We start from the raw sequence: 24,969 nt of genomic DNA, 5'->3' as shown, positions 1-24,969 counted from the left end.
TACCCTATCCTTCGATCTTCTCTTGATCTCCTCTTCCTCTTCTTCCCCTCCAGCCCTGAACCCCCCTTCCTCCCCTTTTCTTGCATTAAAATCCCCCCTATCATTATATTCTCCACCCTTCCCCTTGTATCCGACCTCTCCTTCAGTTTTTCCAGCTTCTCTTCTAAATCGTTGTTCACGTACACCGTTATTATCCTCCACGTCTCCCCTTCCCCTGGTACATTACAATTGTAGCCTTATTTTTCCAAAACGGTAACTTCAAACATAAAGGCCGCAGGTCAAAAATTATCGCAGCTTAAAACATTGATGTTCCGATCATCCTTCGCAAAGATACAGCGAGTTGAAGAGAAAATGGAATTTGTGCAAATGTTAAGCATATTTTGGAAAGAACATCAGAGACCGAAATTTTAACCGAATCGAAAAAGTCGAAGATGCTCCTTAAAGAGGAAAGTCTGATCTTTATATTGTTTTTTTTTTTTCATGAGCGTTCTACGATGATTGCATCAGTTGCTAGAAGCAACTAAAGAAAAAACGATTTTTACTTCAAAGTTAAATAACTCGGCCAAAGAAATCACACAAGAAATCAATTACCCCGTTTTTACACACGAAAATGGTCGCTTTCGATTGGTGAAAATGAAATGTATGTAAAAAATTCCATGCACGCCGTGGATCATCGCAAAGTTGAAGAACATTCTTTAAAATTGACCAAGTGCTGTTTATATTGCTATAACTTTGCCGAAATTGCAATGCATTTAAAATTTGAAAGAAGCAGCTGAAAGTAAATATCCCATGCTTTCAAACCATATTTTCAAAATATCGATATAACTATTTTTAACGTAGTTATGACCATGTGAACTTGCCTCTATTTTTCAGGCTCCTACAGGTGATCCTTTAACCTTTACAAGGGAAGATCCCGAACCCGGAAATTCAAAAAATTCTGAAACTTTGTGGATAAGGTGAATGTCCCAATTTCTGCTCATGTTCCCATTTCTGCTCATTTCGTATTTTTCTCATTATTATAAGTATTACGTTTGTACATTTGATTTGATTGTATTTGAACATTTACGCGAGTGTTACACGAGCTTGGGGCTTAATCAAAGTGCAGCATAAGTAATGAAATTTTTTTAAAATAAGAGACTCTTGATTTTTCCACCGTGTTCTAGCTGGTTGTACTAAAGAACAGCGTCACTATTCGTATTCGATAATTGGGTAGAAAATAGTTTTTGCAGTAAAACTTCTTATTTAATAACAAAAACAGATACCGTATTGTGCTCTGCATGTAGATTTTTTTACTATATTTAATTGTTTTAAGTAGAAAACAGGTGATTAGGTTTAGGGTCAAGTAAATCACCGTCATATCCGCATTTCTACTCACCAAAATTTTAGTAACATAACCTCACAATTCAATATATGCTCTAACCTCTATTTCTATTCGAGGCATTTTATTTTTTGTTAATCATTATTTTATGCTTTACTGTTGTGTTATAAAACATCTCCATAAAAGATGTAACTTATTTTTACCTGAAAAGGTAACACATTATGTGAGCAGAAATTGGTACAAATGGTGAATAGAAATACGTACATCGCTATTTTTCGTGAGCAGAAATACGGATATTTAGAGCATTGTATTTAATTACAAATTACTAATAGTTAAGCATCTTGAAATATATTTCTTAAATATTTTTTGAATTGGTTGATTTATTATTAACGAATTAATCAATTACTCTGCAAATTTTGATCACAAACAAATTTTTTACACCTTCTTTATGACGAGTAACCTCTTAAATGAGCAAGTGGGACATTCACCTTATGTTGTGAATTTGCTCCTGATTACAACTCAATTTTTGTTTGCTGCCCAAATTCGCTCTAAGGGGGTATATTTGATCCCTGCAAATCCGGATATTTTCCGATTTTGTGTTATAACTCGTGAACTGCAAAATAATTTTTTTACCAAATGATAGATCCAATTAAAGGAAGTAACTTTTGTCTTGACACTTGTTTTCTATCTTCTACAGTTTGCGAGTTATAACACAAAATCTGAAAATAACTGAATTTTCAGGGGTTAATTTTAGCCCCTTCGTGTAAATTTGGGCAGCAAACAAGAATTGCGTTGTAATCAGGAGGACATTCCCTACATATTCACAAAGTTTCAGAATTTTTTGAATTTTCGGCTTCGGGATCTTCCCTTGTTAGTATCATTATTTTTTTATTTTACGCAGAAAAATTCATATCGATGCATTTTTGTCCATACTCCATCGTAAAAATAAGCAAAAAATTCCTAGTGTAACAATATGTTATATAAATAAAAAATATGAATGTAACACCAGTGTTACACCATGCATAACGGTTTGTATTATAATGTTAAGCTAATTCTCAGTTTTGCATAATGTTACACTAGTGTTATAAATAGTAAGGCTAGGCGGGTTCTAGACCAGGTCCTCTGAGGGGAGCGCGGGGCGGGGGGAAGTGATGGCGCGCGGGGGAGCGCGGCGGAGAGAAACATTGGCGCGGGGCTTGCGGGGAGTGGAAGAGCCGTTGCGCGCGCACGAGCCGCGGAGTGGGGGAAGCCGTAATCGTGGAGGCGATCAGTCCGGGCCGAACCGCCGCGGAGGCCTCTCTAGACCTGGCCCATCGTCGGAAATTTTTCAGAGGGAGGCATTGACCCCCGAAAAAATCTCTTTCAGAACTTGGCCCACCCGAAAATTCTTTCAGACCTAACCCAGGGTGGGGACTGTCCTAGAAATTTTTTTTTCCAAACCAATATGCATCAGAAATTGTTTCGGACGATGTCGGGAAAGATCGGCGTTTCTCGACACCGCGTCTTCGGGGGAAAGAGACGGAGAATTACTTTAAACTTAAAATTCTAGGAGGGAAAAGGACACCACTACATAGGGGATAGAATCGCATGCATTCTAAAGCTAACAGTATTTCAAAGCGTTCCGATTTAACGTCGCTGCGTTTCGCGCGATCTCGCGTAATTCGACTCCTCTGGAGCAGTCGTGCAGGGTGATGTCACTTGGCAGCGCGAAGAACGAAATAGAATTATGCAGCGTCAGCAGAAATCTTTTTTTCTCAACGCAGAGAAATAATAATTATTGAAACGGCGAATCTTAAAAATTAGGCGATGAGAGGAGGATGATGGATGAATGAAATGGTACAAATCATATACGTTTAAGATATATATATATATTGTTACAAATCATAAAAGAATATAAATTAACATTTTTTACTACGAGCATCATCCACAATATGATTGATTGCACATGCTAACAATTCACAATCGATCAATGAATGCTGTTCGAAGTGTTCGCTTCCAGAAATTAATTTTACATAACCTGTTGGCGCGGTAGCGCTACGTAGAACGTCTACAAAAGTGGCATATTTACTGCTTACAGAGTACATATTTTCAGTTAGCCACGTGTACATATGTTCAATGCAATGATTGTACGCGAATAGTTTACACATCGTGGCTTCAGTCATATATATGACAACGCGATTATCGGTGATTTTAATAAGTTGATCATCATGCATACACGTGAACTCTAGTCGTAAATGATCAATTATAATGTGAGTTTGGGGCGATGTTGCGTTCCTGCGTAATCGTTGGAGTATGTCCACCTCGTTTTGTAGCAGGAGCTTCCACGTAGACATTGAAAAGCTTAACTCGCTACCTTTATTGTCGGCTATGGCGATCTCAACATGACACAAATCCATACCAATGCGAATTCCTATAGTTAGACGTTTATAAGCTGTTGCAGTCAGTGGTTAATCACGCCCCAGGATCCGTACGATTGATGGTTTCGATGTTTTCATCGTTTTTAGCGATACGGATCCAGAACTGTAAGAAACAAGTACATGAAATTGATACTTCGGTCGTTTGCGTTTACAGTGAATGAAGTAAATGAAAAGTGTATAGTAACGTGTACATACCTCATATTGGATTGTTGATGATGTTGGAAACCCACCATCGTTGCCGGCTGCGCAGGATGAATCGTTTAAGCTGTGTTTGTACATTTTGATGTGCACTATATTTCTTACGGAGTACCGTCTGTTCCGTCAAAGTCACTGAGGCTACTGAGCGATTGATGGAATAGTGTCCAAGAGCTCGGCTTAAATAGAGGTGCAATTGCCTCCCCCACCACAGCATTTTATTTTAAAGCTACCAATTTTTCCATAATGTTTTCCAATCTTAACATCGCAGCATATCGCGCGATTGTATGTAATTGGAGCCCCACGTTCAAGGATAAAAGTCTCGACACGTGTCGAATGTAATATAATATCTGTGAAAGCGCCGAATCTTAGAATTATGCGGTGTTAGCAGAAACTGTGTCGGATGATTTTGCGCGCTAATTCGTCATACGCGCGAATCATAGAAAGAATTATGCTGTATCGGCAGAAACTGCACAGAACCATGCTGGGACGGATCGTCGTTTTTGCATGCGGTGCATTCGAGGGATGGGAGTACGCCAAAAGAGTTAGGCAGAGATACCAAACCATGGTATCAGTCTTAAAAGCGCACTCTAAACTGCACAAAGTCTCAAATCGCTGCAACGTGTTACGCGGAAAAGACACATTCCATTTACAACCATGGGAGAATTCGCGCAAGTAGAACGTCAATTGTTGGATCAATCTGCGCGATTGATTTCACGCGAAGAGTACCTCGCGTGGGAAGAACGGTGCAACGAGTGCATCGAATCGTTGGAAGAACACAGCCGAGTGAAACGCCCACGATTATCGATCGGTGTTCAGCAATCGCTGATTACTCGAATCGCGCGGCTCGAAGGATTAAAATATTCGTTGCGCGGACGTTTCGTGCGCGAAGGTGCCGGACATTCGAGCACAGGACTTTTGTGGCGCGAAATAGACACTGCGTTCGATAGTCGCGTATTAACTGGTGCCGTGTTAAATTCGAACTATATCGAGCCGCGCAACTTCCTCCAGGATGCGGGGACCATTGTGCTGGAGCATGTGCGGGGCGCTTTGAGGAAACGTCGAAGCCTCAAAGTGAACACTGTGTTCAACGGCGAATTTGTGGCGGGGGACAAACATGCCTGTAAAAGCATCAATACCCGGAACTGCGAACTCTTCGGTACATCCGATCTACAGGAGTGGTACCAACGATTTGTCATCGAACCCACCCTGGCATCATTGGAAGAGTTCCAGGAACGCGACAGCGGATGGGCATTGACGAGGATTCTCAACCTAACCGTCAATGTTAATAAGTACAATTCGCTGCGTGCCGGGTGTCACTTCAAGTTGCCTCGGAAATTGTCGCTGAAGAAGGCGACGATTAGTGTGCAATCCCCGGACAATGCATGTTTCGCGTGGGCAGTGGTCGCAGCTCTCCATCCAGCCGAAATACACGTTGATCGCTCAAGTTCATACCCCAACTATGCATCCGTGCTAAATCTCCAGGGCATTCAGTTTCCAATGTCCCTGGAGCAGCTTGGGAAGTTTGAGCGGCAGAACGGCATCTCCGTCAACGTGTACACCTTCGGGATGGAGAAAGGATCGACGGTCTTTCCGCTGCGCCTCACCAGCCAAAAGAGGGATCGACACGTCAATCTGCTCTACACGCCGAATCATGAGCACCGCGATGTAGGGCACTTTGTGCTGATCAAGGACTTATCCCGGCTGGTGAGCGCACAGTTGAGCAAGAAGAAGGCAAAGAAATTCATCTGTGATCGGTATGTATATAAACTTATGAAACGTTGAAAAAATATCGTTGAAAAAAAATATTAAATAAAAATTTTTTGATTTTTTGCAGATGCATGCACTACTTTGGATCTGCTGAGAAGTTGGAGGCCCATTCGCTGGACTGCGGGCACATAAATGATTGCGCCATCCTGTTGCCCTGCGAAGGAAACAAACTGCTCAAATTCAGCAACCACTGTATGAAGGACCGGCTCCCCTTCGTGGTGTACGCCGATCTTGAGTGCATCATTGAAAAAACAGAGGACAATCACCGAATGGGTGAAATGGATAGTAAATAAAGTGCACAGCATTGCATATTATATGCATTGTTCGTACGATACATCACTGTCGACGTATCGATGTCGCCGCGACGCGGATTGTGTTTCATGGTTCGTGAAAGAGCTGAAAAATTTTGCGGATTTTGCTAAACACATCCTGGTCAATAATGTTCCCATGCTTGATTTAACTCCCGAACAATGGACGACATTTCGCGATGCAACACACTGTCATATTTGCGAAGAACCATTCAAGCCTGAAGATGTACGAGTTCGCGATCATTGCCATCTATCCGGACGGTTTAGAGGCCCAGCACATTCGGAGTGCAATTTAAATTATAAAAATGCGTTTTACATCCCTATAGTTTTCCATAATTTATCCGGCTACGATTCGCATTTCATTATCGAGGAAATAGCTACCGCTTTCGAAGGCAGCGTTGACGTATTGCCCATAACGAAAGAAAAGTACATTTCATTCACAAAAAATGTTGAAGATACGGCTGACTTAGACTCGCGAAAATGTATTAAATTGCGATTCATCGATTCGTACAAATTTCTCAATACCAGTCTCGACAAATTAGCATCTTTTATTAGCGCGGATAAATTAAAAATTGTACGATCCGAATTTGAAACATTATCCATCGAAGATTTCAATTTATTGACGCGAAAGGGTGTATTTCCATACGAATACCTTGATTGTGCGAACAAGCTGCAGGATCCATGCTTACCACCGCGCGAGTCATTCTACAGTTCGTTAACGGGTGAGACTGTATCCGAGAGCGATTACGCACACGCCGAGACTGTCTGGCAGCGTTTCGGGATTAGAACCTTGGGCGAATACAGCGACTTGTATTTGAAAACAGATGTCTTGTTATTGGCAGATATTTTTGAAAATTTTCGCGAAAGTTGTATCAAGAGTTACGGATTAGATTCAGCGCATTATTATACTTTACCTAGCCTTACGTGGGATGCCATGCTAAAACATACCAAAATTACATTCGAATTGCTCACAGACGTTCATATGGTCATGTTTATCGAACGCGGTATACGTGGCGGTTTAAGCCAATGTTCCGGAAGATACGCACACGCCAATAACAAGTACATGTCATCTTACAACCCATCGGAACAGTCATCGTACTTGATGTACTTTGACGTCAACAATTTGTACGGATGGGCAATGTGCCAGCCCCTACCATACGCCAAATTTCAATGGGTCGAAGATTTCGCAAATTTTGACGTGTCTTCGATCGCTGTCGATTCGCCCATGGGATACATTCTCGAGGTAGATCTGGAATATCCGCAACGTCTGCACGACGCTCACGCCGATCTACCGTTCTGCCCGACGCGTGCCAAACCACCTGACAGCAGACAGGACAAGTTACTCGCGACGGTATACGATAAGCAGCGTTACGTTATTCATTATCGCAACCTGCAGCAGTGCACGAGTCACGGTCTTCGTATTACAAAGATACACCGCGCGCTTCAATTCGCTCAATCTCCCTGGCTCCGCGATTACATCGAACTCAATACACGGTTTAGAACATGCGCGACAAACGACTTTGAAAAAAATTTGTACAAATTGATGAACAACGCAGTATTCGGTAAAACTATGGAAAATGTGCGAAATCAGGTGGACATAAAACTTTTAACACACTGGGAAGGGCGATATGGCGCGGAGGCAATGATCGCGAAACCGAATTTCCACAGCAGAAGTGTTTTTTCGGAAAATTTAATAGCTGTTGAATTGCGAAAACTCGAGGTGAAATTCAACAAACCGATATACGTGGGTATGTGCATTCTAAACATATAAAAAATTTGTTTGTACGAATTTCGTCACGAGTACATGTCTCCACTGCATGGTCAAAAATGTAAAATTCTATACACAGACACAGACAGCCTCATCTATCACATTCGATGCGATGATATCTACGAGTCCATGAAACGCAATATCGATAGATTCGACACAAGCGATTATCCTACTGGCAATCCATATAATATGCCGCGCTTAAATAAGAAGGTTCCGGGGCTGATGAAGGACGAAAATAATGGGATGATATTGACCGAATTCGTAGGTCTTAGAGCGAAAATGTATGCACTTCGCGTAGACGGTAAAAAAGATACGAAAAAAGCGAAAGGCGTCAAGACCAACGTCATAGCCAGAACGATAACTTTCGACGACTACGCGCAGTGTTTGCAAAAGGAGATCGAAATGGTTCGCAGACAATCATGCATACGGTCTAAATTGCATAAAGTGTACACCATTTCAGAATCCAAAATCGCTCTAAGTCCATACGACGACAAGCGGTATATCGTACCCGATTCGACCGACACGCTGCCCTGGGGACATTATAAAATTCCGTTGTAAAATAAAAAATTATTGTATTTATTAACTCGTTCTTATAAATAGCGGAATTATTGCATAAAAATAAAATAAAATTCTTTGCACATGTATAGAAATTATTATATTTATTAACTCGTTCTAATAAAATAGTGGAATTATGTAAAATAAAATTGCTCACACATATATATCATTGTATTTTATTGAATCATGTATTATTATTATTATTATTTTACAATACATTATTTTTATTTATCCAAGAATTGTGTGATTTATCAAACCCCAGCCACTTGACGTATACCTTATCCCCCTTTCTACGCAGCACTTTTTCCACTAGATACACATCAGGATCGGTGACGCGTTGCAGCTCGTGTTCATAGAATCCTCCGGCAACGGGTTTTCCACAGGAATGGACGAGCAGATACGTCGCGGGATTAGTTGCCTGTACTTTGGCTATCTCGAACACCTCCGTTGTCCAATTCGGCGTATAGCCTTTATCGAAGATGGTTTTAAATTTGCTCACGCGCACAAACTCGCCCAACTCGAATCTCGCTGGAGCAGCGATCTTTATGTTGCTGTATACGGTGGCTAGCAGCTTGTCGGCGATCGCAGGGGTAACATCACAAGGACGCATTCCGATGGTTCTATGTTTTCGCGTGTTATACCCTGCAAGTAGACGCGGTAGCGCATCGGTCCATCTATAGGTTCCATTGAGCGTAAACAGTTTCCACATATTGTTCTTCAAAGTTCGATTGAAACGTTCTACGACGGAGGCCTTCATCACTGAATACGTTGAATAATGATTAATGTCGTGCTTCTTCAAGAGTTTCTGCACATCGTTGTTGTAAAATTCTTTTCCTTGATCGGTTTGCAAATTTTTCGGATATCAATCTCTAAATATCTTTGCAAACGCTTTAGTCACCTCAGCGCCACTTTTAGTCTTGAGCGGCAACGCCCATGCATACTTGCTCAACACATCGATGACGGTGAGTATGTAGTGGTGACCCTGGTTGAATCGCGAGTATGGACGCATTTCTACAATATCAGCTTGCCACAGATCGTCGTATCCACGCACTATGACGCGCCTCCGAGGAAAATGTCTTCGAGCTGGAGCGTGCAATTCCTCCACAAGTTGCAGCTTCTTGTGGCCATGGTTTTCTTCACTCATGGATTTCGATAATGGCTGCATCTTTGATCGCAGATGTATCTTTGCCACGAATGATGCGATAATTATCGTGTACGTGCATTATGTGCACTCCACCGCCCCAAGGAAATTCTGGACAAGTTCAACCGTCTCGCATGATTCTCCTTCGCATTGTTGCTGCGGGATAGGATTCAATGCTTGCGATATCTTTTGAACGCTGTTTTGCAACGTCAGCATATCTCTCTGAAACGCGACCAGCTTCATCTCTAATTCTTCCTGCTGCTCTCTCAAAAGTTTAATGCTCTTTTCCACATATAGTTTATTAACGGCATCTGTGTCCGCCACCGGCTGAGCTACGCGTCGTATCTTGCGCGATTTTGCATCAAAGTCGGCACCGGTCACGCAAAGAGCGTTATCACGCATATAATTTCGAAGCATGCCGTTCCATTTGTAATAGTCCATTGTAGCTGCTCCACTCTTCTCTAACGATACCCCAAATTTGTTGATCGGCATCTCGATGCATACAGTGCACATCATCGGCGTGCGATTTAATTTATAATGAGGCCTGCCTCGCGGAGTTCCTCGATAATCGATAAAATTTCGTTGTCGTGCGAGTTGTTACCCGCCTGACGCGACGCTTCCAGCAAACGCAATCGATCCACCAGCTCGTTGGGATCATCCCAGTGTACATAATCGATCTTGTTATCGTTTACCACCATGACTCGCGATGTTCTTAGACCTTTCCCCGCTTTATTGGTCAATACACGGGGTAGTAGTGGCGCAATTACATGTTTGTACTTGTATCCCTTGTTACCCAATATGGGGTTTTGTGCGCTGTGGCCACGTCTGTGAGCATTCGTCATCACCAGTATACTTTTGTATTTTTCTTTATCAGCATCTGTGTATATAGCATCATCGGGAATTCTCTTGAAAATCAGTTCGTAGAGACCGGGCGTTCCTCCATATCTTACACCATCTATGATTATATTATCATCCTTGTCCATATCGAAAACCTTATCCCCCAGCATCATTCCACTACCTCCAAACTGTACACCGTACACATAATCTATGGTCGTATCCCTATCTCCACTTAGGATTGCGCTCATGTATTTTTCTCCCAGCGGACCGAAATGGTTGCGAAACGTTTCTTGCCCCTCGAATGTTTGGAGTTGCTCTCTAATAGATGCTGCAAGCGACTCATCGGCAGAAGTTTCATACACGTCTTCGTCATCATTGGTTGTGAGCGACTGTACATCGGGAAATGTATTTATTGACGCAGGAGGAACCGTGGAATCGTTTGATGCGACATTCAACCGTTTCTGCTTCGATTGAACTGGTGTGGAGGATACGAGCGAATTTTCCAATGACATGTATGACTGTTTACTATTTCTTTTACGCGATGCGTTCCATTTCGGCCGGATTTTTGTTTTAGGCGTTAATGTTTCAATGCTCATACTCGTCGCAGGTGATATGTCAGCTTCTGTCTCAGCAGTATTTTCCACACTATGTTTTAAGGGCTCGGTAATAGGTTTAAAGTATCTTTCCAGCGCGATATCTTCATCCATCTTGTCAGTCTTCAAAGACTGATGTTTCCTGCGGATGGATTCGCTGGTCTTTGCAATTTCCATCGCTATTCTCTCGCGATCCTAAATCTCCTGATTACTAATCATCATTGTATCGCAGACGTTGCTTTCCCACCGACGTGTTGACGACGACTGAGCATCTCACGGTACCGCAAACTCGTTAAATCCCTTTCTATAACGTCCATTGGACATTGCGCTATCTTAATCTATCACCATGAAACCATACTCCCGCTGCCAACAATTACGACACAAAGCGCAGAAATCCTCGTATGACATATCAGTGTTTACATGATCGTTGTACACATGTTTCAAGTTGGTACCATCCTGCTTAAACAGTATCAACAGATTCGCATTGTCGCGTATAAGATGTTGGGGAATCTTTGCATACGTCTGACAGAGATAGAAGCAGTCGACGTTCGAGTGGCGCCCCATTGCAAAGTATTCCCTTATCATATCTTGCTTGTCGTATGCACGTCATCAAAGATAAAAATGGAATTCGGAAGCGATTCGCTCGGTGGGATGACGTCACTGTTATTCGAAAACGTAAAGTAGCCAATTTCATCTATCAGAGTCAATAAATTCTCCAAGTACTTATATTTTGGCTGTTGCAACGACTCGGAATACACGTACACTTTCTCGAAGCACACGCCGTGAGGACTTTCCAACAAGCTGACCAGCACGTTGGTCTTTCCACAATTTCATGGGCCACAAATGAGGCAGCGTATAGTGTTTGGTAGCATGCTGCCATGTTTGCGTCTTGTTTTCGAGGATATCATTTGCGATTTATCATCAAATTTTGTCACGCGTATCGTCACAGGTTGTCGCACGAATCGCATCCTCTCCGTGAACTGCGAAAAATGATTTTGATACGTCGAAACTGCGGTGCGCTCTATTTATAGGCTCGCGCTGAAGCAAAACAGCTCATTATTCAAAATGCTTCTGATCCTGTCGGATAATTGTGATATTCGAGACCTAACCGCTGAGCAGTTGAAATATATACCAAAGATTATTCTACTGCGAGAGTTTGGCAGACACATCGATCAGTTGTGGGACAGACTCCCCGAGCATATAAAAGCCGATTCTGAGTTTGAGCAGTATCGTGGGTGCTTGGAACATTATAATCGCCCTTGGCAGCGAACGCATATCGACGGTCCAGCACCATTGATTAAAAACTGCAGCGAATGTCGCCGAAGAGAGTAAAGAAAGGTTGTGGTCTGTTAAATCGGACGATAAACGCGTTACCTATCGAATTACATATTCCGGGATATCAGTTTTGTGGTCCAGGAACTCATCTGGCAAAACGATTGGCTAGAGGCGATCGAGGCATCAATCCGTTGGACGCAGCGTGTCGCGAACACGATATTGCATATTCGCGTAGCAAAGACCTCGGTGAAAGGCACACGGCAGATAAGGTTCTCGCTGACAAAGCGCGAAAACGTATCGTTGCGCGAGACTCGACTCTGGGTGAAAGAGGTGCTGCTACAGCTGTTTGAGCAGCTATGAAAGCTAAGACGAAAATCGGAATGGGGATGAAAACAAAACCCCGCAAAAGGACTGTAAGGAGAGCATCGCAAAAGCGGATACTTCCGGTGGCAAAACGAGGTGGCATATTACCACTTCTCCCGCTGCTAGGTGTTCTCGGATCATTAGCCGGTGGAGCAGCGGGGATCGCCAAGGCGGTAAACGATAATAAGGCGGCGCAACATCAGCTGCAGGAAATGCAGCGTCATAATCGCACCATGGAAGGTCGCGGACTTTATCTCGCACCATACAAGCGCGGACAGGGAATATCGAAACAAAAAAAAAACGCCGAAAACACAATAAAAATGCCCAAGGGCGTAACTACAGATGGGCAATTGGGGGAGTTGGCAAAACATATGTGTATTCCATTTTTTAGAGGTGTTTTTATGCGCAATGCACTACCTGTTGGAGGAGTACGTCGAAACGAGAGCGGTATCGTGAATTTGGATAATGTCGAGGGACCGGGGACTCATTGGGTGGCTTATGCGAAGAGGGGGCGTCGAGCTGTATACTTCGACAGCTTTGGCAATCTTCGACCGCCTAAGGAATTGGTACAATATCTGGATAAAGATGTCGTGAAAATCGAATACAATCACGCGCCTTATCAGGTGTACAATCAGAGCAATTGTGGTCAACTATGTCTACGCTTTCTACAAACGATTGCCCGCAAATTTAAGGATTGACTTCTCACCACTTTGATTCAGTACGAGTCCAGTTGTACAGCTTGGAATATGTCGTTAACATTCACTCTAACCGGCAAGAGTAGCACCCTCGCGGTGAGCTACTTTCCACCGATAGATTTGAGCGACGATGATTACGAGCTTGGCCTAACAACCCTTGAAACTTACCATACAATACCCAACATCGACTCGAGCAACGATAAATTCTACTTCACCACAATCTATGAGACCAACAGCAGCGTCGACACCAGCCATGAATACATTACGATTCCCCACGGTTCATACGAATTAGACGCCATTGCCAAGTATTTGAAACTGCGATTACTCGAGCGGTATCCTCAAAATCTCGATGGCACCGATGCCAACGATGGCGGCGACAACGATGAGTATCCTATAGTGATGCGCCCCAACAACAACACCGTGAAAAGTGAGCTGTACTGCTCGTTCATTGTAGATTTTACGAAGCCCAATTACATTGGATCGTTACTGGGATTCTCGACGAATCGCGTATTAGAACCGGGACAGTGGCACGAATCGGACGATCCGATTAATATCATGAATGTGAACATTATTCGCATAGAATGTAGCGTGACCGCTGGCGCGTACAGCAATGGGAAGCGCGTACATACGATACATGAATTTTCTCCCAGAGTACCGCCGGGATATAAGATATCGGAAACGCCCGCGCAGATCATTTACCTTCCAATCACAGCACAAGTCATTTCGGATCTAACGATACGCGTTGTGGATCAGGACGGACGGTTGCTTGATTTTCGAGGTGAAGAGATTACCATCAGACTGCACGTACGACGACGTCGATGATAATACATGTGGTGCGGTCGAATGAGATGCTTGTGTTGAACGACTCCAGTAACACGTTTCTTCCAAACGAAATTGTTTGCAACATCAACAACAACTGCAACAGCTCTGATTACGCTAAGAAGAAGAGGCTCAGTGCTGCGAACATTGCATTTTTGAAATCGCTGGGATTCATTGTACGCAATTAAGTTGAAAAATGACCGACATTCTAAGCATTGGCACGAAGCCGACGTTTGATGATCCCATCGTCAAGCTTGAGACTCACACATACAACCCTTACGTCAACATGACGTTTGGATACAGCGATGAGATAAGAATACCTATACAGCAACAGGATTTATACACATTACCGTGTGAAAGTTTCCTCTACCTGGAGGGGAAATTGACGATAAATAAGCCGAATGATGTATCAACGGTGATGTTGGGAAATAATTGCATGGCATTTATATTTGATGACATTCGATACGAACTGAATGGTGTGGAGATTGATCGTAACAGAAACGTTGGAATAACTAGCACGCTTAAAAACTATGTATCGATGACATCTGATGAAGACAAAAATATGGAGAATGCGGGATGGGGCTTGAAACGGCACGATGAGCTAATAGTGAAAAATCATTTCAATTTTTGCATCCCGCTCAAATATTTGTTGGGATTTTGCGAGAACTACAAACGCATGGTTATTAATGCGCGTCACGAATTGATTTTAATACGATCGCGCAACGATAACAATTCTCTAATAGGATCGCCGACGTTGGAACCAGAAATTGAATTACTTAAAGTGCAATGGCGGATGCCTCACGTGACGCTGAACGACGTTAATAAGCTGTCGTTGCTACATGCTTTGGAAAGTGGACAAAACCTGAGCATTAGTTTTCGCTCGTGGGATATTTACGAGTGTCCTCTCTTACAGAGCACGACCAAGCATTCGTGGGCCGTGAAGGCAGCTGCACAGTTGGAGAAGCCGCGATACATTATCTTTGCTCTACAGACTGCTCGAAAGAATGTGATGACTGAAGATGTTACTCGATTTGACTACTGCAAATTGACCAATGTAAAACTTTTTCTCAACTCGGAATTTTACCCGTACGATGATATGAACTTGGACTTTGACAAGAATAGGCACGCCATCTTATTTAACATGTATACGCATTTTCGTAAATCGTATTACGGACATAGTTGCAACGAGGCATTATTCACCGTGGCCCAATTTTTGCAATTTGGCCCCCTCGTGGTGATTGATTGCTCGCGACAAAATGAATCGATCAAGAATAGCACCGTGGACGTGCGCATAGAATTTGATTGTAAAGAAAACGTACCTGCAAATACTACGGCCTACTGTCTGATTCTGCACGATCGGGTAGTTGAATACAATCCGCTGACAAATGTGGTGCGCAAAATCAATTGAATTACTGCGCTACTTGCCCGCCCTCTCCTGTACCAAATTCGTACAAAAATTTCATCGTGAAAATCGAGATGCTTTACGAGAAAGAGTGCATTCTCCAGTCTGTCTTGGAAGCGAACGGACCTCTAAATTGTACCGATAATGGTCGTACCAACATTCGTTGACCTGCAAGGGTTCATCGTCGATGGAAGATTTGTCACGAAGGAAGTGGCTATCCTACGAAAGGGAACAATTCTCTCGCACTATATTTTTGGGAGTTCGATGCCACAATATCTTCTTACAAAATCCGACAAATCGAGCATCCGGTGGTTGGTGGCAAAACATCATGGACTACGTTGGGAAGATGGAGACGTTCCGTACAGTATGGCTAAACAGCTAATTATGAAAGCTGTAGCCGATGCGATCGACGAGGAGGATGACACACCCCATGTCGTATATGTTAAAGGGCTGCAGAAACGCGATTGGCTCGTGGATTTCCTCAATGAAAATACGAGAGCGGACGTGATCATCGAGACGCTAGACATTGACTACGAGGATATCAAATCCCTAAATAAGCTAAACGTAGTTAATACTCTCCGATGTGGCAGACACGCAAAGCACTGTGCCATGCAAAATGTATTTAAAATATTCAACTGGTGGTCTAAACGCCAGAGGGAAATACACAAATAAAATATAATCAATTTTTAATGCATAACTGTTTTTTCTTCACCCTCCTCAACCTCCAACCTTCTGCATGTACGCTAGATTAAGACGATAGTTATAATTATTATGTACAAGTAGTACGATTCATGATCAACGCGGTACCATACACGTATGATAAACGTTTGATAGACGTTCAGAGTGGTACGTTAGGCGTTGAAAATGGTACGATAGACGTTGAAAGAGGTTCAATAGACGTTCGATACACGTTCAGAGTGGTAAGTTAGGCGTTGAAAGTGGTACGATAGATGTTCAAAGTGGTACGATAGACGTTCGATACCCGTTCGATAGATGTTCAAAGTGGTACGATAGACGTTCAATACACGTTCAAAGTGGTACGAAAGACGTTGAAAGTGATACGATAGTCGTTGAAAGTGTTACGTTATGTGTTGAAAGTGGTTCAATAGACGTCCAATACACGTTCGATACGCGATCAAAAGTGGTTGTCCTAGTCGAATAATGTGTCCAAAAAGAAGGGAGAAGAATTCGAAGAACATGATAAGTGCACTCTGAGGATGGTTAGTGAATAATTCGAATATGTATAGAAGGTGAGGATGGTCAGCGAAAATGCAGGTGCCCTGTGATGAAGATGGCGAAGAACAAAGCCTTCCTACTTTGCAAAGCTATGCAACTTTATGCATGGGCCCACATGTGGGAGCTTGGAGATGCAGCGAGACCAGTTGTCTTCAAATCGTGGCCAACGTGCAGTCACTTTGACAGTTCTTTGAAACACTTTTTTCATTTTTTTGTGTTACGTGAAATTGCTTTGAAGAAGATTGCTTTTGAAGGATATTATCAATCGTTCAACGCATGGAAATACATCGATTAATACCGTAAGTTTCCATTGCCATATTTTTAGTGAATCGTTGTGTTAGTAACTTTGAGAATTATATGAAAAATCGGTTTCAGATTATGTCATTGCCCATGAATTTGAAACGGCCGGCTACCGCTACGATCACCGATGCTGCGGCAGTTATCCATTCATCCAGCCCGAAAATGTATGTGGCCTGTCGAAAAGTTGCGGTTCAAACCGAAGCAATTCGATGTGAAGAACTTTATGAGGCGGAAGCTAATCAGGATGGCGACATTTTTTAAAAAGTTTTTAAAAAATGCGATAATCCAATACACGACTACTTCGAGGATGATAAGGAATATTCGATGCATCGATATGAACAACAAACGTTTTTAAGCGATTTCGATGGTGATGATAATGTACAAATAACTATATCTCGGAATAATCATGCGTATCATCCAAAGAGTGTGGCTTGGCGAAACGTCAAAGCGGAAAATATTGAATTTGATACCTATAGGAATAAAGTATCGGGGCTTCGGGCTAGTGTTGTTGCAGTTCAAACAGACCCTGTGCAAGTTCCTATTGATTTACCATTAACTAATCTATTTGCTGATGATGTGATCGAGTGGTATAATTAAGCCAAATAAATTTTAATTATTTTTTTATATTGTATATTATTCCTTCATATTATTCTTTTAATTTTATGATTTGTAACAATATATATCTTAAACGTATATTATTTCTCCATTTCATTCACCTGTGTTCCTCCTCTCACCGCCTAATTTTTAAGATTCGCCGTTTCAATAATTATTATTTCTCTGCGTTGAGATAAAAAGATTTCTGCTGACGCTGCATAATTCTATTTCGTTCTTCGCGCTGCCAAGTGACATCACCCTGCACGGCTGCTCCAGAGGAGTCGAATTACGCGAGATCGCGCGAAACGCAGCGACGTTAAATCGGAACGCTTTGAAATACTGTTAGCTTTAGAATGCATGCGATTCTATCCCCTATGTAGTGGTGTCCTTTTCCCTCCTAGAATTTTAAGTTTAAAGTAATTCTCCGTCTCTTTCCCTCGAAGACGCGGTGTCGAGAAACGCCGATCTTTCCCGACATCGTCCGAAACAATTTCTGATGCATATTGGTTTGGAAAAAAAAATTCTAGGACAGTCCCCACCCTGGGTTAGGTCTGAAAGAATTTTCGGGTGGGCCAAGTTCTGAAAGAGATTTTTTCGGGGGTCAATGCCTCCCTCTGAAAAATTTCCGACGATGGGCCAGGTCTGGAGAGGCTTCCGCGGCGGTACGGCCCGGACTGATCCCCTCCACGATTACGGCTTCCCCCACTCCGCGGCTCGTGCGCGCGCAACCGCTCTTCCACTCCCTGCAGGCCCAGCGCCAATGTTTCTCTCCGCCGCGCTCCTCCGCGCGCCCACACTTCCCCCCGCCCCCGCGCTCCCCTCAGAGGACCTGGTCTAGAACCCGCCTAGCTTTACTACTTACTACTAAATTATTATATCTGCATAGTGGATCTTCAAGATTATAGCAACTCGAAAGGGTATAATGTGAAAGAGAAAGAATTGCAGTTAAAACATCTTCTGTTTTATTGTGAACTCATAAACGTACAATTAAAATGAAAAATGACAATTTTACGCTTGGTGAAACTCAAAAGAACAGTTGCGGGTGGGTGGATTAAATTTACTTTGCACTTGGAGCGTTTTATATATGTAATTGTTTTTCAACCCTTCTTTTTTGCAACAGTTTTGTTGTCGGTCAAATATAGGCTAGTGGTCCACTGAATCGGCAATCACATTCTTTGGAGGAAACACGCTCTTACATCTCTTGATTCGGCGGGTAGTAAATACCATTGAAGGCCTTCCGCGTTTTGAGGTGAATTTTTGTCCAAGCTGGCAAAACGTAAGAGTGAGTCCAAGTCGGGAATTCTCTTGACTCACCGGATTTTGTTTCTTCAATTTTGGTACTGGAGAGTATACAACCCAGGCAGTGGTAATTGTCATATCTAATAAATGGAAAAACAACCGTCTATACCATTTTTTTGGATTTTATTTTTATACGGAACTTTCCAAAATGGCTGTCCATCAGGTCCACACTACCCGTGTGTTTATTATATGTCTTGATAATTTCTGGGCATAGAACTTTTCTGTACTCTCGAGAAGCTTGATCATACCATTTGGCTGTACCTTCCGGTGTTACATTACATAAAGTGGAGAGCAAATGAACACATTTAGTGTCTTTCCACACAATCAGAGAGATTTTATGGTCGTCGACCTTCGTCACATATTCGACAGAATTTCCACGTTTTTAATTTTTCATGATGAATTTTTCTTCTGCCAAAGGACAGTTAGGTATTCTTCTTCTCAAATTGTGCCAACACAAAATATACCTTTAGACAATAAATAAGATGCAAGAGGTACACTTGTATACCAATTATCATGAAAAGTTATGTAATTTTGGTGGGCTGGGGCACTTCTAGTAAGGCGAACGACAACGTTGGAGCTGAAACCTAAGTCGGGTTCATTTAAACGAACATCAACTTTTTCTCCATGTATTTCAAAGTGATATGAATAGCGATACACATCGCATAAAACGTATAACTTGTAACCCCGTTTGTGGGGCTTGCGTGGGTTATATTGCCTTAGGGAATGCCTTGTTTTAGTGCTGTATAATTGTTCATCGACTGATACTGATTTTAATTTCACCACTGTTTTGAAGGAATGGTTCAGAAAGTCTATTACTGGCCGAATTTTGAAGAGTCGTTCCCTGTTCGGTTCGTTTGGTTTAGGTTCGTTTATATTATCATTGAAATGTAAACTTTGTTTTATTTTATGGTACTCATTTATAGCCATGGCATCTCTCTATAATTGGAGGGTTTTGGAATAGACGAAAATACGAGCAAACCTAGAAATTTTTGCAGTTCTAAAACAGACAAACTTGACTTTATGCTTTTTTTGGCACACGTATAAATTCAATTGATTAGTAATTGACTTGATCAGATTTTTAGGGAAGTAATAACTGGAAAAGTCATAAGCTGTCTCCAATACGGTGATTTCTTCTGGAAGATCTGAATGTCCCATAAATTTCTTTTTTTCTTCTTTCAGATTCAGAGAACCGCGAACGCGTTTATATAATGGCTTCTCTCATTTCCCTTTTCTCATCATACTCATTCTACTTCGTTTACCCGTTTTTCGTCATGTTTCTTTTCTCACAGACTGTTGTTTTGTTCGCTTTATCCAGATATGTTTCGAAGTCGATGGGTTACTTTTGCTGCCCTTCCTTCCCTAGACTAGTTCGTCATTTGCGTCCGATTCCTCGTTTACGTCCATTTCCTCGTCGTCTTCATCATCATTAACGTCATCACTAGCAGCTAGTTGATTTTCAAACCCACGCATGTCAGGTCGAACGTGCACACGTGGTACATTCTGCAAATGACGAAAAAGTTCTTCATCTTCAAGCACAGTTGTGCTAATTGAATTGCACTGTAATTTAATTACATTGTATTTCAATTGGGGAAAAAACTGGAAAAAAATAATATTTTTAGTTCACCACTAATCACTAATTGGGCGTCGCATAGACATGAAAGAGAAATATAATCATTTATCTCACTTCAGGTAAGATATCCTTACGCCAAGAATCTCATAACGATCATTAACGAGAACTTTTACAATTCTAAAAGGCCCTACAAATTTAGGCTCTAGCTTTGCTCTGCGCGTATCACTCGGCCGTATAAACACGATGTCACCCTCTTTGTAATTGACATTAACTCTACGCTTCTTATTGAATCTTTCATTTTGCTGATCTGCATTCTTCTTTAATCGCTCGAACGCAACATGTCTATCGCGGTTAACATCAATTTCGTCATCCGGAGTCGGTAGTTGCGATTCTACAATAGCTGCCGGTCCCGCACTATGCTCAATACCAAAAAGCAAGCGAGCTGGTGTAAAACCCGTGGACTTCTGTACCGCCGTATTTAATGATAATTGAATCTTTGCCAAATTGTTTGGCTATTCCGATCTTTTGGATACTCCAACTGTAAGTAAATTTATCACCGTTGAAACATACCTTTCGGCTTGACCGTTGGCTTTCGGCGCCTCCGTCGCGATGAGATGCAACTCTACACCGTGTTTAGTTAAAAATTGACCTAGTGGCTTATAAGTGCAGTACGCGGTGTTCCGAACAACGTAAGACGATCTCGAAATGTTCGAAGCATTTCAGGACCATTCAGAGACTGCAACAGAATTAATTGAACATACTTCGTAAACACGTCAACTATAACCAGAATGTGTTTATACCCATCTTTTGATTACTCAAAAGGCCCAACACAATCGCAATGTATTACATCAAAAGGAATTGGTTTCTTTTCTATCGAATGTAAGAAACCTTGTTTCGGGCCTGCATGCCTCTTAGCTACAGTGCAAGTAACACAATGCTCTACATATTTCTTAACAAAATTTCGAATACGCGGAAACCAATACCTTTGAGCAATTTTGTCGAACGTCTTTTCACAGCCAGCATGAAAGTTTTCGTCATGATACATTCTCAATAAAACAAATTCTATATCCTTTCGGAATATAATTTCGATATATTATCCGACCGTTATCCTTACGTATCTTTTTACACAAAATATTGTTTCTCAATTCGAAATCGCTGCTTATCGCATTTTTAGCGGCAATTCTATCACACGTAACCTTCGTCTCATCGTCATTTCTTTGGGCAACCTCGAGCCACGAACCCTCATGGACTACGTATACTCGATAGTCACGATATGGGTTGCGACTCAAGTACTCCACGTGTTCCACACATTTACCCTTGTGGTATTCGAGCTCGAACGAAAAGTCTTGCAAGAAGATCCTCCACCTTGCAACGCGCGGCAGCAGATCTTTGTTACTGCTCATTGCCTTTACCGCATTACAATTCGTTATAATTTTAAACTTAATCCCTAACAGATATACACGAAAATGCTTTAACGCGTTCATTATCGCCAAAGTTTCCAACTCATAAGAATGTTACCTGGATTCCTCTGGGGTCTTGCGCCGACTATAATAAGCTACTACACGAAAATCGCCCTCTACTTTTTGGAAAAGAATCACACCGTAACCAATCGAACTGGCATCAGTATGTAATTCAGACTCCCGTTTTGGATAAAAAAATACTAGCAACAGATGACTATTTAATTTATCTAAAACATACTGCCTCGCGTCGTTTTGATCTTTGCCCCACTCCAAGGGTTGATTATTTTTTGTCAATTTTGTCACGCACGCGGTACGAACCAAGAATTCCGGTATGAATTTACAGAAATAAGACGCTAATCCCATCAATTGCCGAACTTGTTTCACATTCGTAGAAGGCGGCGACTGGAGCAACGCATTTACTTTTTGTTTACACGGACGAATTCCCTTAGCCGATACTTCTCGCCCTAGGTAATCGACTGTCGTTTGAAAGAATTTACATTTTTTAATGTTTAACGTAAATCCTGCCTGAGACAAAGCTTGTAACACGCGATCAAGTTTCTGTAGACCTTCTTCGATTGTTAGCGAAGGGATTAATATATCGTCTACATATACCAACGCTATTTTATTTTGTAAAGACCAAGGCAGCATTAATGGCTCGCTGAAACACGGCAGGGGCATTCGTCAAACCGAAAGGCATGCGCAAATATTCGTAATGCCCATCCGGCGTCACAAAAGCGGTCTTATGAATTGAATCCACAGCAATTGGTATCTGGTGGAAACCGGATACCATGTCTAAAGTTGTAAAATACTTCCCCTTCCCTAATCGATCGAGTTGGTCATCGGTTAAAGGTAACGTGTAGCAATCTCGTACAGTCATCTTATTCAGTGCTCGAAAGTCCACGCACAACCTGTCAATATCATCTTTCTTTTTTACAAGTAAACTAGGACTCGAGAACGATGAAATACTTTCACGTATTATTTTATTATATAACAAATTGTCTATAATTACCCGTACTTTTTCTTTTGGCATACGACAAACGATAAGAATGATAGTGTATTACCTTGACCTTGGTTATTATTTTCATTTCAGACGTCGTGACTTGTGTCGCGTTGTTACCTGTAGCAATCATGTGTTCATACCGCTTCAGTACATCCTCCAAGGGTCCCCGTGCTGCATCGTCGACAGTAAGCAGAAGGTAACAATGCGATCCGCCCTGCGCTGTATCTTCTACTTCTTTCAGCAACCCTGGTATCCGCTGCAATCTCGTTCTCGTCACATCAGTCGCCATCTTCAGGTCATTATGCTCCAAAATGTTTTTCCCAATGATAGCATCTGGCATCATGATCAAATCTGGCACAACGAAGACATCCAACTCCACAGAAACATGTTCAAATTGAACGACCATTGTTGCACGGCCGATCGTTTTGATGGGTACGTTTCCCAACCTATACATCGTCGCGATCTGCGGGAGCATTTTGCCATTAATCCGTTTGAACACCCTTTCCTTGATCAACGAACAATCGGTTCCATTGTCCAACAAACAGTGAATTATGGTTCCACGCAGAAGAATTGGTGTCAGCTTATGCTTTTCCGTTGTACAAACGTACACCTCATTTTTTATTTCCCTTAATGCAAACGGCCCGCTGTTTAACCCAACATTGGGACTCCTCGTGTCCTCTTTTTGCACAGTAGCTGCAGGTAGATATAGTTTTCCGGGTTGACGACTCTCTTCCGGATCGATGGGAAAGCCCTTCCGCACTCGTGCTAGGTTTATGCCTTTTGGGGCAATCGCTTATCAGATGTCCGTACTCGTCGCACGCATAACAACGCCGTTTGAATGACCTTTCTGCTACCATTTTCAAATTTCGATCCCTATATCTACTGTTCCTACATTTTTCTGTCAATGGCTTTATAAGTTGTACCATACCAACAATCAAAGCCGTTGTTTCAAATTGTCCGCTGGTAATGGACTGTCTTACGTTCTGATCCGCTATACCATCGACCACAAGTTCTACAGGGTGTAAACGGTATACGTAGCGATTGTTTAGGGGATGGTAGGGGAGGTCCAATGGAACATAAAAGGTGTTATGACATAGTGTCCGTTCTGTCTCCATTTTACAGTAATAATGCCTTAAAGTTTGCACTATGCGTTTAAAACGGATAGTAGCGTGCGTATATTGGTGAGACTAACACATTGAAATAGGGTGTTGACCTTTGACCTTCCATGTAATTCCCAAAGTGGTGTGTTTTTCGGAAGGAAAAACTCTTAAGGGTGATCTTCCAGCGACTCGACTCAAGGAGATGCCGCCTGGTACCCCGTGGCGACGACAACACCCCGTGATGCCTCACCGCATGTTTATGGCTTTTGACCCTCGAAGAAGTTGGAATACACATTAAGAAAATCTCCGCGAAAACGACGGCAATCGATACCTTTCGTTATCTTCTGGTTGTCATTTACAGTGAACAACGAATAAAACATGAATCGAGGAAAATCATGTCAAACGTAAAAAGACGAATACACATTGTTTTTTAAAGCAAAATCGAAAATAATAATTATTTGAAGTGGGAAGACAAGAAATACGTAAATTTCATTTTCAAATAACGCATAAAGGAAAAAGTAATATAAAAGGAAATGAACGAATCGTGATCGTATTTCGTTATTGTGACAAAAATTCGTAGTTCAATAACGGCAAACACTGTTGTTGATAATGAATACGTCTGTTTAAAAACACCGAAGAAAAATTTACGTACGGAAATTTGGGGAATTATCGCCGGAAATAAGCCATAACTTGCGTTAAATTTGAATAATAATAATCCCCAATAACGTAACTAAAACTCACCCTTTCGGAAATTCACCTGCAGTTTAAAAATCTATGTCACTAGGTCACTGAACCGATCCTGGTCATCGACGGACGCGCGCATTGCACAGATGGTCTCAGGTATACGACACCACCCAAAGTTAAAAGTCGCAACATCAAGTGCGTTCGGATTAATGTATCGAATATTCACTCCACTGTACAGCTAGGTACTAACACTGATCACTTAATTTATTT

The 24,969-nt window shown here is 42.0% G+C and overlaps 2 protein-coding genes across 2 annotated transcripts in view; both read left to right on the top strand.

The window, feature by feature from the left end:
- Positions 1 to 24,969, top strand: part of Cow (Proteoglycan Cow) — a 1,009,917-nt gene that overhangs the window by 249,765 nt on the left and 735,183 nt on the right. The window lies entirely within an intron of this gene.
- LOC143371167 (uncharacterized) lies at positions 4,577 to 5,715 on the top strand. The gene has a single exon (XM_076816116.1). The coding sequence runs from the start codon at positions 4,588 to 4,590 to the stop codon at positions 5,713 to 5,715; it is 1,128 nt and encodes a 375-aa protein (XP_076672231.1). The 5' UTR covers positions 4,577 to 4,587.

This window comes from Andrena cerasifolii, chromosome 7 (genome assembly GCF_050908995.1).
Source record: "Andrena cerasifolii isolate SP2316 chromosome 7, iyAndCera1_principal, whole genome shotgun sequence".
Taxonomy (NCBI): domain Eukaryota; kingdom Metazoa; phylum Arthropoda; class Insecta; order Hymenoptera; family Andrenidae; genus Andrena; species Andrena cerasifolii.
Note: the sequence above shows the minus strand (reverse complement) of the source record. Positions and strands in the feature narration are given on the sequence as shown.